Source organism: Pygocentrus nattereri, chromosome 2 (assembly GCF_015220715.1).
Source record: "Pygocentrus nattereri isolate fPygNat1 chromosome 2, fPygNat1.pri, whole genome shotgun sequence".
NCBI lineage: Eukaryota > Metazoa > Chordata > Actinopteri > Characiformes > Serrasalmidae > Pygocentrus > Pygocentrus nattereri.
The window spans coordinates 50,948,587-50,968,105 of NC_051212.1; the positions used below are offsets into that span (position 1 = coordinate 50,948,587).

At 40.5% G+C, this 19,519-nt stretch overlaps 2 protein-coding genes across 5 annotated transcripts in view; both read right to left on the reverse strand.

Moving 5' to 3' along the window:
* Positions 1-4,535, reverse strand: part of ccdc39 (coiled-coil domain containing 39) — a 35,077-nt gene extending 30,542 nt beyond the window's left edge. For all 3 annotated transcript variants that reach the window (XR_005131608.1, XM_017714632.2, XM_017714634.2), the window contains exons 1-3: positions 4,340-4,535; positions 2,548-2,667; positions 727-873 (exon numbers count right to left, since the gene is read on the reverse strand). Coding sequence is in view for 2 of the 3 variants with exons in the window: in XM_017714632.2 (XP_017570121.2) it covers positions 727-873; positions 2,548-2,667; positions 4,340-4,429 (357 nt within the window). In the remaining variant the exon portion in view is untranslated. The remainder of the gene's footprint in view (positions 1-726; positions 874-2,547; positions 2,668-4,339) is intronic.
* Positions 4,536-6,846: 2,311 nt separating this feature from the next.
* Positions 6,847-16,970, reverse strand: dcun1d1 (DCN1, defective in cullin neddylation 1, domain containing 1 (S. cerevisiae)). 2 transcript variants are annotated; one of them, XM_017714660.2, is made up of 7 exons: positions 16,893-16,970; positions 13,435-13,648; positions 11,747-11,915; positions 11,237-11,367; positions 11,067-11,149; positions 10,468-10,564; positions 6,847-7,563 (listed from the first exon to the last, which is right to left on the reverse strand). In XM_017714660.2, the coding sequence occupies exons 1-7, from the start codon at positions 16,893-16,895 to the stop codon at positions 7,487-7,489; spliced, it is 774 nt and encodes a 257-aa protein (XP_017570149.1). In that variant the 5' UTR covers positions 16,896-16,970; the 3' UTR covers positions 6,847-7,486. The 2 variants fall into 2 exon arrangements, with proteins under 2 accessions (XP_017570149.1, XP_037400444.1); XM_037544547.1 differs by lacking the exon at positions 16,893-16,970 and adding an exon at positions 16,606-16,794.
* Positions 16,971-19,519: the final 2,549 nt, after the last annotated feature.

A 19,519-nucleotide genomic window follows, 5' to 3' on the forward strand; every position in this document is an offset into this window, starting at 1 on the left:
CCATCACAGATACATGGCCGTTTTAATGTAGTGCCGTTTGAGATCATGGGCATTCAGTTGTGGTTTTCAGCCTTGTCTTTTACACGCGCAGATTTCTCCAAATTCCCAGAATCTTTGGGTGAGATTATGCGCTGCAGAGGGTGAAATACCTAAAAATACCCTTCTTACTGTCACCACTTTTTTGGATATTGGAGTTTGCACGGTTTGTTGTTATATAAACCTCATATAAACCAACAGAATTAAATATTTTGCACCATCCTAGAAAACAGGTTGACCATGACCATGTCCACAACAGAGCATTAGCCTTTACTGTATACTTTTGTTTATGGGCTTTGCCACTACTAAACACGCAAGCCCTAACCAAGCCCCAGCGTCGGACCATCAAGTTCAGATATCTGTATCAAGAAAATAAAAGCCTGGACTGGTGGGGCAAAAAAATCTGAGTTCTATATGAACTTAAATTTAATAGAACGGTATTTTCTACTATTCAGACAATAACATGATATTTTTTGATATCACAATATCAAATGTATAATAGTAATAGTAATAATAACAATAAAAATATATAATTATTAATAGTAATAAGATATTATCGCTGCAATATAGTGTTTAAGCATAAGCCTTTAAGATTATGAAAACTATACATGCACCCAGCCGTGTTCAGTCTTTTAACTGGTGCTGTCCACTCTGAATCACTCAAACATGTCAAAGAGCATGTTCTCCAACCTCCTGTGAGTTCTTCTTCTCCCGCAGCGACCCGAGCTCGTTCTCCAGCTGAGCGATCACCTGACGCAGCCGGCCCATCTCTCTCTCTGCCAGAGCCTTAAAGTGCAGCTCGGACTCTGTCTCTTTCTCTCTGGCCCTAATCAGCGCCTGCGGAAAGATCAGGAATCAGTCGACCTTAAATTGTTGAGAATTTGACCATTTTTCCAGAACGTTCCAGAATTTAGCCTTTGGGGCAAAGTCAGTCAGAGTGGCTCGACGTGAAACGGTTCACGGCAGGGAGATAAGGAAGATCACCGACTCAGGAGTCGGATTTACGAAAGCTTTCCTTGGAAAAAACTCACAAAGCATCCTAAGACGAACACCAAGGCCCAATCTCATTTCTTATTTTCACTCCAGCCTCTTGTGGTCACTTTGCCCCTTGAAGCTGCGTTACAAGGGGTCGTTGTTGAAATTTTCCCTACAAAATGGGACCCTCAAATTAAAAAGAGCATCACTTCATCAACAGCTACCAGCGCTGCTCTGTAGGCGACCCTGCCGGTCTGCAGTGGCAGCAGAGGAGGGTGAAGTTCAGCTCCTCACTGCTGGGCTTTAGTTATATTTGGGGCATCATAGGGGAAGGCAATTATTTATTAACACCCACTCCTAATTCTTCAGTGATATTAAGTCAGCTACTCTCGCTCGAATTTTCTCGTTCCACTGTAAATAGTGCAGAAGTTCTGACATCTAGTCATTTTTTCCTTTTTGCCTCATAACATAACCTCTGTTTGGAGGGTCATGTAGCCCTAACACTTCGCCCTACCCCTCTATCTCAACAAAAACCCCTAGACGTGAAAGTGCAGAACAAAGGGGGTAAGGGCTCAGTGGTAGGGTCGAGGGGTGAAGTGGGATTGGGCCTTTCTTCCTTAAATCTGTTCTCGAGGAAAGTACTGAGAAAAAGTCATTCGTGACGTCTTCTTAAACCGCAGAACTGTCACATCTTGGTGCTCCTGAGTGAACTCTGTTTGTTCCCAAGAACAAATCCCAAATAAGAAAACGTGGTGGAAACTGAGTCCTTGTGAAAACTGTCTAAGTGGGTTTTAAGAAGACATTTCTTCTTAAGAATGACGGATGAATGAGGCCCAATCTTCTGAACTCCTTAATGTTCATCATTAGGTTTGTTTTCCTTAGAAAAGCTTCTGTGAATGAGGCTCCAGGAGCTGTGATGTCTACAGCGCAAATATGTCCCAACTGTATTTACTCTCCTAAATGACCAGTGGAGCTACATGTGTCTTCTAGGTTTCAGTATGCAATGTTGATGATGGTACAGCAGTGATAAATGGCTAAAAACACTTACTACTTTTTCTTCAAACCCTCTACATGGGCTCTCCAGCATGAATGAATTTTAAAATACATACATTTTAGGCCAAAACCTTCTCAAAACAGCAAATTTGTAACCTTTTTCATTTAATAACCTTCTGTGAGGGAGCTTTTAGAGGTGGACGTCTGGTTCCTATCACCACCACTGTGAACAGTCCTCTAGAAGCTTCTCTAGAAACACCAAACCAAAGACAGTTTCGTTGCTTCCTGATGGTTTTGTAATGTGTTTGGGCTTTTTAATGGGTTGGTATCACAGGGTAAAGGATCCGAATGGTTTAACAGGTGACCACTGGTTGGTTCTGAATCAAAAGGTGTTCTACAGGAAACTAGTGCTCTCTGTTGGAAACCATAAAGCCAATTTCCATTAGAAGGCAAAACCAGGTTTTAACCCTAATGCTTTCTAATGGTCTTTTTTCAGCAGGGTTTGGAAAAACTTTGCTGCCTGAAGTGCTGTTTTAGGGTCACCTGAGTGTGAGAGAGCTCCAGCTGGACGTTCTTCAGATGCTCAGTCATGGCATTTATCCTGTCTTTGTTCTCACTCAGTTTGTTGTCGATGCTCGCCTTCTCCTTCTGCTTCCTCTGCAGCTGAAGAGGGGAGAGAGAAGTCACCTTAAGCTCAAAGCCCAAAACACTTTCATTCACTTTGTCCTCATTCAGTTCATTCAGCACAAAGAGCCAATAAGCTGATCATGGCATCGACATTCTCGACACCGAAACATGAGCTACGACTTGCTGTGTCGTAATAATGACTTGTTTCTCAGACTTACATTTTAAAAACAGTGACGATGCTGAAAATATTGACATATGATTTAATTTACTCATCATCCCCAAATACTTACTTCCTTAAAATTCAATCATTCCCAATCTTTAGAAAATGAGTCCATATTTACAATAAAATACAAAATGGTTTGATACAATCAATCAGTGTTTTGAGAAAATAAGGCATTCATTTGAGATATTAAGTCCATATATTAGGAGAATAAGTCATTATTTTGAGATATTAAGTCCATATATTAAGAGAATAAGTCATTCATTTGAGATATTAAGTCCATATATTAGGAGAATAAGTCATTCATTTGAGAAATTAAGTCCATATATTAAGAGAATAAGTCATTCATTTGAGATATTAAGTCCATATATTAGGAGAATAAGTCATTCATTTGAGATATTAAGTCCATATATTAAGAGAATAAGTCATTCATTTGAGATATTAAGTCCATATATTAGGAGAATAAGTCATTCATTTGAGATATTAAGTCCATATATTAAGAGAATAAGTCATTCATTTGAGATATTAAGTCCATATATTAGGAGAATAAGTCATTCATTTGAGATATTAAGTCCATATATTAAGAGAATAAGTCATTCATTTGAGATATTAAGTCCATATATTAGGAGAATAAGTCATTCATTTGAGATATTAAGTCCATATATTAGGAGAATAAGTCATTCATTTGAGATATTAAGTCCATATATTAAGAGAATAAGTCATTCATTTGAGATATTAAGTCCAGCACTAAAACCTGTGGCTTTAAGTGACCAAACAGGCCAGAACAATAAGGACTAAAAGACTGACCTATGAGAAGGTCAGTAGAACTGAAGTTAAAGGGGAATTCCACCAATGCTTCAAAACTTTGTATAATTCAGTCAGAGAGGCTTGATGTGAAATCTTGCCAGCTCAGATGTGTTTACGGTGGTGGTGGAGGGTGCCAGGGTCGCCATGTCTACCACACCAACACACAGGCACTCTATTTAGCAGTGAACCCAACTACCAGCGTCCTCTCGGGTTATTATGTTATGTTGATGAGGTAAAAAATCTGGAAATCTGGAAAAAAATACATTTCTTTGGGGAGTATTTGCCCTATAACGCCCTGCTTGTGCCCCTCTGCCATGAATGGCTTTTAAAAACAGATGTTTTAAGCCAAAACCTGAGAATTTTAATAAAACAATGTCAGGCTATCGAGCACCATATCCTACCATAGCCAACCTGACCTAGGCAGCTAGAAACTTTCTGTGAGAGAGACTTTAGAGGTGGACGTCTGGTTCCTATCACCACCACTATAAACAGTTCTGACTCTGTAGATTAAGTTTGTCTAGAATGGCGCATTTCACACCAAACCGCTCGGATAGACTTTGCTTTACATTTTAACCATCAAATTATGCACAAATTATGAAAATTCGGTGGACCCCCCCCCCTTTAACGGTTAGCATTAATGTTAACCTAACGTTGCTGATTTTCGTCGATAAACTCGCTCACCTTTTCCTCCAGGGCTTTATTTGCTGCGTTGGGCACGGGGATGGTGAAACCTTCGTCCCAGTCTATCGCAGATAAAACTGCGCTGGCCATTTCTGTCGTTCTTCGCCGGCAAAAATGTGTAAAAAAGGGATTCAAACAGAAAATGATAACTATCTAGTTACCGACTAGCGCAGCGAGCTGAGCGCTTCCCCTCTCAGCCCAGTGTTGCCCTATAAATGCGTTACCTAGCAACAGCGTCGCCAACAAACGTACCGCCTACCGCCAACAGAGGGCGCCAGAGTCAAAGGCCGCATACAACGAGCAACGTCAAAGGGGAATTCCACCGAGTTTCCAAAATACCTGCATAATTCATTGGATGTAGTCATTCAAAGTGGTTTCACATGAAATGGGGCATTGTATGGAAAGCCATCGGCTTATATCTCTCTACAGATATATGATATAGCCATTTTATTTGCTTTCCAAAATGGCCAGCAAACATCATCTGAGTTCATATGTGTAATGTTGATAATATTAAAGGGGAATTTTATTCATAGTGGTTACTGAATAGTAATTTTCAAAACTTCGACATAATTAAATGGTTGAGATGTAAACAAAGTCATTCAGAGTTGCGTGCTTTGTTCTAGAGAAACCTAGAGAAAGAGTCCGAATTTTTCACAGTGGGAGTGATAGGAACCAGACGTCTAAAGACTTCAATACCTCTAAACACTCCCGTACGGAAAGTGTGTTGGTTACACAAACATATATATATATATATATATATATATATTGTTTGTTTGTTGGTTTGACCAGTACTAACCAAGTCAATATAGTATGTATTTGGTTTTATGAAAAAAGTGTATATATATATATATATATATATATATATATATATATATATATATATATATATATACAAAAAGCAGTGCATGATTAGCTGAATGCCAACTAACAAAACGAGCTGTTCAGGTTTTAGGAGCCAGATTCTTCCACAAAAACGAATCTTTAGAGTGAAATTCGTGCAAGTTTTACTTAAACTTCATGTGAGGTGAAGGAAAATGAGGTAACGCTAAGCTAATTGCTAACAGCCTGTCCCTCGGACACGCTCAGTTTGTGCTGTTTCTGTCTGACAGGAATATTTTGAGCGGTCGCGGTAACTTAAGCCATGTGGTCCACTCATTCTCCAGGGTCTACTGGGGTTTGTCCACCTGAATTTTCGTGGCCAGATCTTAAGGCCAGTTATTCAGGAACCACCGGTGGTCCCACGGAGCTGAAGAGGCTGCGTTTAGCTAAATGCTAACGAAACCAGCTTACCAGACGTTAGCAACTGTATGCTAATCTTTCTTTCACCAGAGCAGTTTCAGCTCTAATCCCCAAACCCTGATCCAGGACATGATGGTCTTCAAACACCACCGGTTTGCTGGACCAGTGGTCTTTTGGTTGGAGGTGAAACTGTGTGCAGTCTTTCACCAGAGGGAAGCCCTGGAGTTACTCCTTTAAGCTTGGAAACGTTTGGAAATGTTCTGAGTATGAATGAATGCGCTATGCTGTCAAAGGGGCATTCCACCAAATTCTCTAAATTCAGATGTTTCATTGTGAAGCAGGTGTCTGAAAACGTTTAAACCCTCCAACAGAGGATATAGGAATATGTTGCCTGAGATGTTGCTCCACTACAATTTTCCTGAAACAATTTCCCTAATTTACCATTATAGTACTACAATGTCTGAAGGGGAATTCCACCATGTTTTAAAAAGTTTTCTTTTTGGATTATTCTAGATTATTTATATTAAAAGCCAACACTTGATCCCCAAACTATCATTAAACAATGAGTCAGATATCAATCAGCTTATATGTAACCAACACATGACATATATATCTCGTTTACTTCGTCCAGGGAATGTAAAAATATCACCACAATTCTGTTAGCAATTAGCATAACAGCACCATTTCCCCCTTAAATTAAGATGTGCAATTCAGCCACATACAAAATTCATTTTAATTTAATCATTTTAATAATTATTTACTGCTGAGGTTACCAGACTAACTGTAAACCTGCAGGATTTGTTGAAGATGCAGAAGAGATTTTGTTAGCATTTAGCTAAATTGCGCCGCATTCATTTCATCGCTGTAAATTGACAAAAAAAACTTGGATTAACCGGGTCAAATATCACCACACGAAACCTGGCATATATACAATGGATGTACCAAAAACTAATTCTGACTTAATTCATTAAGGGAATGTAAAATATAGTCACTCTGGCTCCGACACTCCGTTAGCAATTAGCCCAACACAATTATTTTTTACCTTAAATGAAGTTGGGCCACTTGTACAAAATAACACTCTAAGCATTAATTTATGTCTAAATAATTAGATATCGGCTCAATATTAGACCACTTTATCCTTTAAAAGCTCTTACCTGTCATCTATTTAACTAGACCACACATGAACTACACTTACTTGATTTACAGGGTAAATTAAGAGAATGTAAAACGTAGTTACACTGACAGAAAAAACGATGGAATATACAGGATATCCGGTCATACTGACGATCAAGTTTAATCAAAACCAAACAAGCAGTGTGAAATCATAGCCATCTTCTTAACAGCAACAGAAAATATACAATAAGTCACAATAAAACTAACAAATTTGGGTGTTTCTGTTTTACTTATAATGTCCCCTAAAAAAAAGAGAATACAATCAAAGCTCTGTCTCGGATGTTTCATAAAAACCGAAGAAAACAAACATTCAAAGCAGGAATGCACATGGAGTATTAAAATTAAGATTATCTGATGAATTTTGACATTCCCCGACCGAGCCCTGGGTGTGGACTAAGATGGCATGTCTGAGTGTCTGTTGGGTTTTAGCTTTTGCCCGGCTGATTTCGGAGCACATCTGGGGGGGGTTTGAGCACTGACGAGGTCCCAGAGTTCCAACCAGCTTCTGCTGACTCGGGCCAACACAAAAGTGGCACACATCCAAAAAAATTTACGATTTAAAAAGCCTCAACCACCACTAGATGACTGAAGAGGAGACGTGTCTTTGAAATGTCTTTGTTGTCCACAAACGTCTCGATCCTGAGGGTTGGAAAGGCAATGTAGATTTCAGTTCAGTTCTCTGTGCTCTGGGAGCCAAAGTAGAGGTCCAGACGGCCTTTGAGAAGGCCTAGGGGCCTAGACGGCTGTGCTCTTGGTCCCGATGTGCGGCCGAGCAAACTCCACGAAATCGTCGATAAGTACTGGCCACGCTCCTGGAAGACAAGGAAACAAAGCCACAAATGTGTTAATTATTAAAAACAACACTTAAACAGCAGAATAATTATTCACTATTAAGCCACCACTATAATAAGTAATACATAAGGTGCGTCGTTATTACAGTGAGGCTGGTCTTCACTACGTGAAATGGAGAGCATCACAAACTTCACAACTTCACAAACATCAGTTCGTCCCAGAACTTCTTGCCTGTGTGTCGTGAGGGTGCTCGGAGTAGACGACAGCGCAGAGAGAGTATAACACTTAATGAGTTTGGGCTATGAATAAGAACTCAAACTCCCAGAACTCCTCAGAAACCACAACACAAAGAAAGCTAAACTCTCTGGACCTGTCTGGGGTTTGATGGAAACAGGGTTAATGTAGGGCTGAGAATCACTGATATTACAGTGAGAGCTGGAAAAACGTCACTACAAACTGGCAGCCGAGCTGAAACTAAAGAGAGTGACTCGACATCTGGATCCAACATTATAAGCATCTTCCAGCTCTGACTGGCTGCTGGACTCGCGAACGCTTCGAGTCATAAAAATCAAACGAGTTTGATAATATCGGAGGGTCTCGGATCACTTTAGGGGCTGAAGATTCACTCGTTTCTCCCCTCACGCTGCCAGATCATCCGCAACATCAGACGCTTCTGATCGAGCTCCCGAACTGGAAAGGGGCAAATCCGGCTTGAGGAATTAAAATGTGGGGCCACAAACGGACAATAAGAATTATTTCTTTGCCGTAACGTATTTCTGACTGAAACGTGGTATCAGGGAGTGTCTCTCATGATGACAGATAGCTTAGTATTATTTGCCTCGTCCATTGGTGAGCAACGGCGATCAGAAACTGCTTTATAGGTGGACAAAAGAGAACATTTTGAAGGAAGATCATGGGGGCTAATATGTTTTACATGGTGCAATGAATCTTAATATGACCATTTCTACTTCAGTTTGCCTTTAAAGTTCAAAGGGTTCGGTGATTTTTAAAAATATTCTTTATTTTACATTTACGGCATTTGGCTGACGCTCTTATCCAGAGCGGCTTACAGTTTGATCATTTTACACAGGGAGGCCAAGGTGGTGTTGGGAGTCTTGCCCAAGGACTCTTATTGGTATAGTGTAGGGTGCTGACCCAGGTGGGGATTGAACCCCAGTCTACAGTGTAGAAGGCAGAGGTGTTACCCACTACACTAACCAACCACTTTATTTAGAGAGACGGTTCAAAAGAGCCCACACTTACAGATATAAACTAAAATAATAGATGCAATGTAAGCAGTACTAAAAACGAGGAGCTCTCATCGTCTGAACAGTCTCTTTTCATTTCACTTTATATAATAATTATAAAATAACATTGGATTCTTCCTTAAAATGTGCTTATAAGGGCTTCACAAAAGCAATCGTTTTGACCAGGACTTAACAAAGTTACTAAATCTATCCAAGCTTCTACTGAAGGAGAGTCAGGACAGTACCAGCGCCTAATTATGATTTTTTACAGGCAATTATTCAAACTACTGATGAAGTTGATGAATTTACTAGTCATTAATTACTCACTAAATCAGGCATATTTAAGATTAAGATTAATATTAAAGTCCCACAACAGGGAAATTTCACCTCCGCATTTAACCCATCCGTGAAGTGAAACACCACATACACACTAGTGAGCACACACACACTAGGGGGCAGTGAGTACACTTGCCCGGAGCGGTGGGCAGCCCTATCCACAGCGCCCGGGGAGCAGTTGGGGGTTAGGCGTCTTGCTCAAGGACACCTCAGTCATGTGCTGTCGGCTCTGGGGATCAAACCGGCGACCTTCCGGGCACAAGGCTGGTTCCCTAACCTCCAGCCCACGACTGCCCTTATCACATCATGTGTGAAGTTTCCATTGATCCTACTCAATAAACCTGAATATGGGGCTAAATATCAGTCTTAAAAGCACAAAAAATAAAAATCATATGAAGATTAAATTAGTCTCAGCGTGATTATTCTACTGCTCGCTCTTTCAGCTCTCTTACTTTTTATATCATTTCTTTTTGTTTTCTTTGTTCATGTTTTAGCATTTCTGAAAGGCTGTGCGTCGTGTGTTAATGTTCAGTTAAAGGGGCTCACATCATGGACGAATGCATTTCACTTACTTTTTAAAATAAAGTTTAAAGTAATATGAAAACAGCCTGTTTTGAATTTGTTTCTGTGCTGCCAAGAGAAACTCATCTATATATCGCTGCTGTCGGGAGAAAACCTTGTATCTCCATTTTTGATGTTTTTCACTTTTTGACATAATTTGAAAATGCCTTTACATTGTCTGTAAAATTCGTGACTTGGAAAGACGTCTGGTTCCATTGACGTACATTAAAAGTAAAGTAGGTTTTTTTCCCTTCTCCTGTAAAGTTCCCATTTTGGAGATTCAAGGTTTTCTTCCGACAACAGCCATATATTATATATAAACTCCCTACAGCACTTTAGCTCCGCCCATTCACGTTGACGTTCTAAGGAGTGTTTCAGCTTTGAGTGCTTTTTGAATGAGGCAAAATACAGGACAACCAACCAAAACAGAGATGATTTACATATACCAGTCTTAAAGGCACAGTAACCAAAACATCACGGCCACATAAAAATGAATCACCATCATTTTTGGTAATGGGTGCACCTTAAAAAAAATGTAGGATGGAGGCCCTTTCAGTCCATTCCGATCACACGATTAATACTGAAGTTAACTGCCAAATTACTGACTTGCTAATGTAGTCATGTGTGTGTCAGCAGGAATTAGCCATTTAGAAACAGTGTAGAAACTCACAATCCCAGCTTAGCCATAAAAACAAACGAGAAGACTAAATCTCTGCTTGTGAAGCAGAACATAAAAGGATCAAAGTGAAGGGTGAAGTTAAAACGTGAGCAGACACAGACCCTCCTCGTCGTAGTTGGACATGTCGTCGGTTATCATTGTGCTGAAGTCTAACAAGAGGTTCCAGGTGTCTTTGGGAATGGATCTCTTATGGTGCTCCTGCGGGAGATACAACACACAGCAGAAAGTTTTTATGAGCGCTGATATGATTATACATCATTTTTTCTTCTCTTATTTTTTAAGGGTTGTCCCATTTGGTAGGGCAGAATTTCAACCACTACATTCAGTTCCAAGGGGTTTGGGTGACACTGGTAAACAATGGGTAGGGGTAAAAAGATGAAATGGGATTGGGCCAAAGACAGCACTGTCTATTTAGCTCTATTGCAGCTACACAGAAGATCATGGCTAGAATAAAAACCTAAGCTTCTCTTATAGAATAACACTAAAGGCATATTAGCTACACATTTAATTAATACTTGGGTTTTAAAGTAATCTTCGATGCATGCCCAGTACGTAAACGTTGTAGTGACCAAATGCTTTATTAAGCATTCATGCTTAAACTGTAAAGATGTATATTTATATAATAAAAAACAAGTCTAACAGAAGAAGGTCTTCTCACAACAGCAACATACTGTAAAATAGGTTAGCAAGATGCACTTACCACTAAAAATTTGTTCCACAGGTCTAGGAATTTGAAGCGTCCAGCCAGTACTAAATTCCAGTAAGCGATTGCCATTTCTAAATCTGGAACAAAAAAAAAAAAGACTAAATTTAACAAACCGGTGTGACTACAAATCTGATCCAATGCAGAAGAAATGAACAGATACATACCCAAGCCTTTCTGTCCAGGATTCTTTGCAAAGTTGAAGGTAAACTGATAGAAGTCCTTGAACCTCCCTTGGTCTTTTAACTCCTGCTCCATTTTGGGTAACTGTGCTTTAAGCTTCTCTATGCTGTCACATCTTGTGAGAGAGAAGGTATATTAGATACAATCCTTAATACAAGTCATTGATCTGAGGTCTGTATACTGCTGGTGGAATGTATGGTAGTGGTGTTCGGAAGGTGGGAATCCGTCTTTTTGTTTTACTGTGAAGCACTTTGGATTTAGATGTGCTATATAAGACAGACTGACTGACTGACTGACAGACTGACTGACAGACTGACTGACAGACTGACTGACAGACTGACTGACAGACTGACTGACAGACTGACTGACAGACTGACTGACAGACCAATAGTCTGAATGTATCTCAAAGGGTGGAGAAACTTGACTGCACCTTTAATCTTTTATCAGCGGTGGACGTAACAATGTGACTATAAGGAACTATAGAGGTCAATTACCCTTGGTCAGTCATTCCATCCATGAATTCCTGCTTTGAAAACTCGCACTGCGTGGCAGCGCGAAACTTCCAGGCGATCAGTAGTACGCTAATACTGGCCGGATCGAGACCCAGGTCATCGCAGAACTGCTGAATGCCATCTATACCAATCTTGTTGTCATCATGAGGGTCTATTGAAAAGAAAAGAAAGAGCATGGTTAGTTCCCCATTACATCATTAAAGGCTCAGGCTGGGTAATTCAAAACTTTAGTAATGGGGGAGAGCGCGGCACAACCCAACACGTTTCGTTTTATGCTGAATAATAAATGCATGTACGCAAGATTCAGATTTTTAATGCAAACAATCTGCACACCTCAGCTTCAAATTAATTTTTTTTACTTACCAATTCAAAGCCTGTGTGCAAATATTACAGCTTCTAGCTATGAAAGCCTGAGGGGCTAGAAAAATCTGTTAAATCAGATGGCTGGGGAACTAATTTCACCTCACGGAGATATGATATAACGTTTGGCTATGAATGTACGGGAACAACCATGAGAAATTTTGGGCTAAATATTGGTGGGAACGTAGATTTACTCTGGTGGGAGCAAAGTAAGTGTGAAATTTTGAAACCAATCCAACTGTTTGTAAAAGCAGACCTCAAAGTCGAGGACGACGTCAACACTGTCCCGCAGACAAGCAGCCTGTCGTTAGCCCTTGGATGTAATGTAAGATCGCATGAATGTACTCCAAAAACCAAACTCCAATGAAGCCTGTAGGTATGGGTCGCATACGTGGAGAACATCACCTCTTACTAGTGAAAAGCAGTGAGCGTTTCCCTACGTAGCTTGTTTTGCTTGCGTTATCGATGGAGAGCACCGATCAGAAAAATTTAGGGTTGTGAACATCCTGACCAATCACAGCTCCAGATGAGCGTTTCTGTGGGTGTCCTGATCAAACGGTCCTTATAAAGATCTCACATCAATATTTCAACAATGCTTTGTTAATACATCGCAAACACTGCTGTTGCCTCTTCTGCCTTGACCGGGTGCCACTGCTCACCAGCCTTCTGGACCGGATTGACCACCACTGAGCTTCTTGCTGTACGATGCTGTGCAGTCCTCACGGTCAGATGCTGCTGCTGCTGCATATTCATAAACTAATCAAATTAACCGCTGCTTTCTCCTACTTTGTACTATAATACTTTATACTAACAATGATTGCTATCCGGTGTCGACCAGAGGAGGACGGCTTCCCCTTCTGAGTCTTGGTTCCTCTCAAGGTTTCTTTCTCTTTAGGGAGTTTTTTCCTTGCCACTGTCGCCGCTGGCGACGCTCATGGGGGCTCGGACCCGGATTTTTCTTTTCTTTCTTTCTGTAATACTGACTGTTCTGTAAAGCTGCTTTTTGACAACACCTGTTGTCGCTATATAATAAATAAAAGCGCTATATAAATAAATTTTGCTTGCTTGCTTGCAAAGCATATCGCAATCTCAGTACATAGAGGTACAATTTCATCCCTATTTTGCAGAATATTAAACAGGCCTGCTTCAAAGAAGGATGATTTAAAAGAACACACAATTACTAACAATGAAAACTTATAAGCCTTTAGAGTGGAGCCTTCTTTCAAACCATTCCCTTGAATGTAGGTCACCTAGTCTGTAGGTCATTCAATTCAATAATGAGCTTTCCCCCCACACTCTGTACTCCTTACCTCTGTACCGATTGTAGAGCTGTTCTAATTTTTTCTTGTCGAACGATCCCTTTAGGTTCTGTACGTAGAGTTCAGGATTCTGGAAGAAGTTGTCTGTGGCGACGTCTAGTTTCCAGTCATTCTGAGACAAACAATTCAGTGCTGTTTTCTCATTGGACTGGGTGAAAATCATGAACTGGCGAACTTTATCCTTCTGTGAGGATTTCAGCTTGTTCTGTTGGGAAGAGCACAAACAAGATTAAGGGACTAAGATGTATTTGCTCGGGCAGAATGAAGAAAGAGCTACTTAAGTATTCAATAGCTTTACTTAGAGGTGGGCAATATGGCAAAAAATTTTAATATCACAATACTTGAAACGTTTTCAGGATACACAATAAAGTCACGCTATTTTTTTTTCTGACATTTGGTACATTGAAACAGCCACTTTTGGAAAAAACTCAATAACTATGTTTGAATGTAACATTTCACACGTTGTGCTGCAGTAAATACAATTAAAAATAAGTAACGATGCTGTTTTGGTGATCGAGCATGGAGTTGGAAAGTGCTTCTAAGCACTAACGATATCCACAATATGCTAAGATAGGCTCGCTGTGAGGTCATTCATCACGATAATGACAGATACTGTGAAACTGCCCAGCCCTGGTTTTCCTCAGACGCAAGCACACACGTGAGGAAAGGACTTTTTACACGGCGTCATTTTAATAATTCGCATTAGAAATCCCTTTTATGGGTTTCCTTTCATGCTGTTCAGGTGGGTCAGCTTCTGGAAAGCCTTACTATTCTTCACATCTTTCTATTGGCAGCTTAAGCACTTTATTCTAGACCAAAAGAATCCCCAAAGGAGGAGAAAAGGGCTGAACAAACTCCAGTTTCTACGCTGACAGATGCAGGAGTCAGTAAAAAATAAATAAATAAATAAAATTCAATGCCGTCGTACAGGAAACTCCTCGGGCAGTTTCTGACCCGATTTTGACCGAGTTGGTTTCTGGCAGCTTCTGTATCTTCCACTGGAGCATTATTTCACTGAAGTGACAGCACTTTGACTTTTCAGGACTTTTCAATCTGCTCTGTTGACACAATTATGGATGGAACATCTGTATCGGGCCAATATCAGTAGAAAATGCTGGGCAGGATATCAGAGGGGAAAAAGAGACGAATGCGATCCAATCCTGAAACTAATCTATCCTGAACCAGCACTCATTCACTCCTGTGGTGTAGTGAGTGTTTGAGCAGGTTCAGCACGAGAGTCTGCTTTTAGATGTCCACCTTTAGTGAAGCGCTTCAACGTAAAATAGCTCAGCAGTCTGGGCGATGCTATGGATGCAAATGAGCAACTGACTGACAATTAATCCAATGTTTGACCAATGTACTGGTAAAAAAACAACACATTTGACTTCATTTCCAATAAACTACAGCTCCTATTTGAAAAGGCTATCACTCTAAGTTGAGGAACGTTTCTGAATTGCGCAGAAAGCAAAAGCGGCCTACTAAAAAATAAGCACGCAGCCAAAAATAGTGATATTCGGGACCACTTCTCAAGAGGGCACAGCACAGCTACAACTGTACCGAAAGCAAACAGCCACAAGCGATGAGCCTGACGACTACTTCTATGCGCTCAGAGAGACAGTGAGACGAAATCGCGCGTGGGCAATGATGGACAGTGACAGCTCTCCGGGCCTCCTGAGGTGCCCCAGCCATGGGATTTATATTCATTTAACTTGGGCCACTCATGAGTGGTAAATATAACTTTAAGACATCAGAATACACTGTATACTCCAGTTATTTAATCTACTTTTTTTAGCTTATGTTCAAATAATCACAAATATATATAGTTGTCAGACCCTCAGACATGTCATAGGACATGTTTAGTACAGTTTCAAGCTGTTTATGTACTCTAATGTACCGTTAATCCTGGCCCCACCCACTTTTTAGTATCTCCGTGCATTTATACACAACTCAGCTGATGTATATTAAGTATTTGACGCTGGCTTTAAAGGAAGCTCAGTCAGTCAGAATCGGAAATGACTGATATTTTAGGCTTCAATATGGGAAAAGGGAAAAGGTGGTCTTCCAAAGATGTTACAACGGTAATATTTAGGTTTGCCACTGGTCCGTTTTTCATTATTATTTGTTATTTATCCACTTTCTGTTCTCCTTAAGGGGGAATGCCACCCATTTTTTCCCCAAATATCTGAATAATTCAATCCTTTAGACTTAAAATAGAGCATTGGGAGTGGTTTGACATGAAATGGGCCACTGCAGTGAAACTTACAAACTCTGATTTCTCGCTGTGGTGGTAATAGAAACCAGGGGTTGCCATGTCAACACAAATAGCCATTTTATTTACTAACCAAACCAACAGTGACCCTATATGTGTCATCAGAGTTTTCATATGTAATGTAGATGATGATGAAACAGCCATCAACACAAAAAATCAGTCCTATCTAGGGGGCTGGTTTGCCTTAACACACCCTGCGTGTGCCCCTCCAGCACGAACGATTTCAGATAAATGTATTAAAGCAAATTTTAAGCCAAAACTCAACAAGACCTCAGGCATATATGGACCCACCTCTAATAATAACTTTCTGTGAGGGAGCTTTTACAGGTGGACGTCTGGTTCCTATCACCACCACTGTAAACAACCCCGACTCGGTACGTTTCTGTGGAAGAGGAACGCTTCACACTCATCTGCCCTTAATGACTGTTTACATCTCAACCTCTTAATCAGGAGTTTACACATGAAAAGTGGGCTCCCTTCCAACTGCGGGAAACACATATTGTCCTGTTTTACTGCACATTTGACTGAGATTTCTTAGCGAACACTCATTAACTAGACAACGAAGCGTTTTTCACTACACATTCAGAACCATCACAAACGTGGGCCACCGCAAACCACAGAGTCTGTTTACACTGAAGAATGAATGACTTCACTGGCTTTGGCTGCTACCCAAACGGGTCCCAACTCCCCACATAGTGCACCGCACAGGTCATCAGAGAGCACCTTCTGCGCCCTAAATAGTGCACTTTGCCCCCGAATTAGCGCGATTTAGGACGCAGCCGCTGAAGGTCCAGTTTCTGAAAAGGTGGCAGCGTTTCGCGGTGAACGCTTTAATCTAAACCCAAAGAAGGCCGGCCCAGTTCGGCCGCCGTTCGGTCTCGTGTTTTACTGACCGCCTCCGCACGTCGGTCCGCTTTTCTAGCCGCCTCGGCTGGAGAATGACCGCGGCTTTGCAGCGCCGTCCGGCTGTGAGCAGCGTTAGCCGGCTGGCTAACTCTCAGCACTCGGGCTGAAGTGCCCAGAGAGCCGCTCTCTGACAGTTCCTCACACTTCAGCGCGCCTTCCGCGGCTTTAACCCGAGCCGAACCCACCCGGCGACAGCGATAAGGCTCCTGACTGCGGCTCGCCATGAACTACGCGGCCGTAAAACGAATAAAAACACATTTTTGTCCTCATTTACCATGTTTGTGATCTCCAGACACCCTCTTCCGCTCTCCCTCTCGGCTCTTCATCTACTTCCGCTACTGCGCACTGAGGCTTCCACCGCAGGTAGAGGAGAAAAAGAAAACAGGAAAAAAGTTTTTTTTTTTTATTTATTTATTTAAACGATCCTGAACGTTTTAGAAGAATTAAACATACAGATTTATATTGGGCTTCTTTTAAAAATATATACACACTTTTTAATATATATATATATATATATATATAATATTATATAATATATATATATACAGAATTACACTGAAAATATTCAAATGAAAGGACTAATAAAAAGAAAAATATATATAAATAAAATAAAATATAAATCATCATCATCGTCTTTGTTGATCTCGTGAATAATAATAATAATAATAATACATTTGGCAGAATATTTTCTTCATAAAGAGAGAAAAATGGGTCCCGTTTAACTTGATTTAGTGCCAAATATTGAATAAAAGTCATTGTGTTCACAGTTTCTGATGGCATCTTTAAAGCAGTGGCACTGCTGGCTCTTTTTTCTCAGTTCCAGTTGAGCTGGAGAAACAAATATTATGAAGATAATTTACTAAAAAGTATTACTAGACAATATTTTTGCCACCACTAGCTTCTTCAATTCCACTCGAATAAGTGTCATAGTTTAGGAACAAGACCATCATCTGATTTAGAGAAATGAGTTTGTGAGTATCATTGAAGAAAATCATCATCTTCTTCTTCTTCTTCTTCTTCTTAGCTGCTTATCCTCCTAGGTTATTGGGTAGAAGGCAGGAGACACCCTGGACAGTCCATTACAGGGCAGACACACAGATTCACACACACAGATTCACTTCTAGGGCCAATCTGATGCCTGCAATCAGCCTGACTGCAGGTCTTTGGACTCCCCGGCTGGGGAATCGAACCCAGGCCCTGTGAGGCGACAGAGCCACCCTCTGCACCACCATGCTGTCCCCTTAGGTACAAAATCTGAATGGCAAAAAAAAGATTTGAAGGGTAAAATAGAGCGAATGTTACAAGGATAAAAATGAGTATTTTACAATTTTTTAATATTTATTTTACTTTATTGGGATCCGAAATGCACTAATATCCTGCTGGAACCCTTCTGTCGAACGGGAGGTAGATTTAGATTTACCTAAAACAGCTCCGCTCAAGTCTTATACCTTTCCTGACACTGTGATCATTACACTTCACTATAACGGGCCTCTAAATTCCTCTGATAGAAGGACTGAGAGCTCCAAATAGTCATTTTGGTGAAATCCATTTCATAACATTCTCATAATCTTTCCAGGAAACAAGGCGTTTCTCGAGAAAAGAAAAGCTGAAGCAGCTTGTTTTGAACACTAAGTGTCTCTGAGGCGGGACATTCTGCCCACTTATGATCCACTGGCTCCACTTCTGTCCTTCCTTTATAGGCCATTAAGAGGTTATTCCCACTATTGGCCACCAGAGGTCCCCCTTTCTCTTTGTGTTAGTAAAGCCTCATTTTAGAAGACTAGTCCGTAATTTCAGTGTTTTTCTTAATTGTGTTTTATGTTGCACAAATGTTTGCTTTACCAAGGACCAGGCCTGAAACCGACGGCTTCATCCAGAACATCTGGGCGGTTTTCCTCTGATAGTGACGGCACCATATCAGTCTGGGCCAGAATGTCCCTCAGCTCTACCACAGCTCACCAGGTGCGGCAGTTTCATGCGAGAGAAATTAATTCTGCGATTATGGAACACTTTAATGTGATATAATCACACAAATATTTCTGATAGTACCTTAGCTGACCTAAATGTTTCCGGGCAATGTCGGAAATGCTCTCTGAATTCATCCGAATCCAAATTCCTGTGAATTTTCTTTCACAGTCGGTGAAATAGGTCTTTATTAACCAACATATGAAACTGATAAACAGTTAAATTGCGATGTTTTTCATCTCCGTGGTTTGGGATACAGTCTTGGACACCAGTATAAAAGTCATAAACACATTAATCCTTTTTTTGATTTTAAAGAACTGAAGTCCTCAGTGTTGTGATGCGGCGTTACGTCGTTGTACTGCCAGTTATTATCAGCGTCTCCATTGGAGACCCAGTCATTATGACATCACCGCTTCCGCCTGTGACATCACACTGGATGTTTTCTATAGAACGTCTGGGCAAAACTGATCATTACCATTTTGCCCACTGCATGAAAAAGACTGAACAGATACGATATCAGCTCTTTAGCACTTTTAACTCCAGTTATTTCTGTACGTTACTTTTATTACAACAGGCAGAATTTCCTTTGACTAGAGAACTTCACCTGAGAAGAGCAAAACAAACTAAAAAAAAAGGTAAATGCTTTGAGTGTGTTTATATTATCGCTGTTTCAGAAGAAACCTCATATCACCAAAAAGTAATTTTACAGGAGAAGGAAAAACACACTTTACTTTTAATGTAAGTCAATGGAACCAGACGTCTTTCCAAGTCATTTTGGGCCGTGTCTTTGGTCCATTTATCGTGAAACTTACAAACAATGTAAAAGGGCAACAGGTCATTTCAAATGATGTCAGAAACTGAAACTGAGGTTTTGTTCGGACAGCAGCGATACGTAAGCTAATTATATATTGTTGCTGTTGGAACAAAACATCTCAG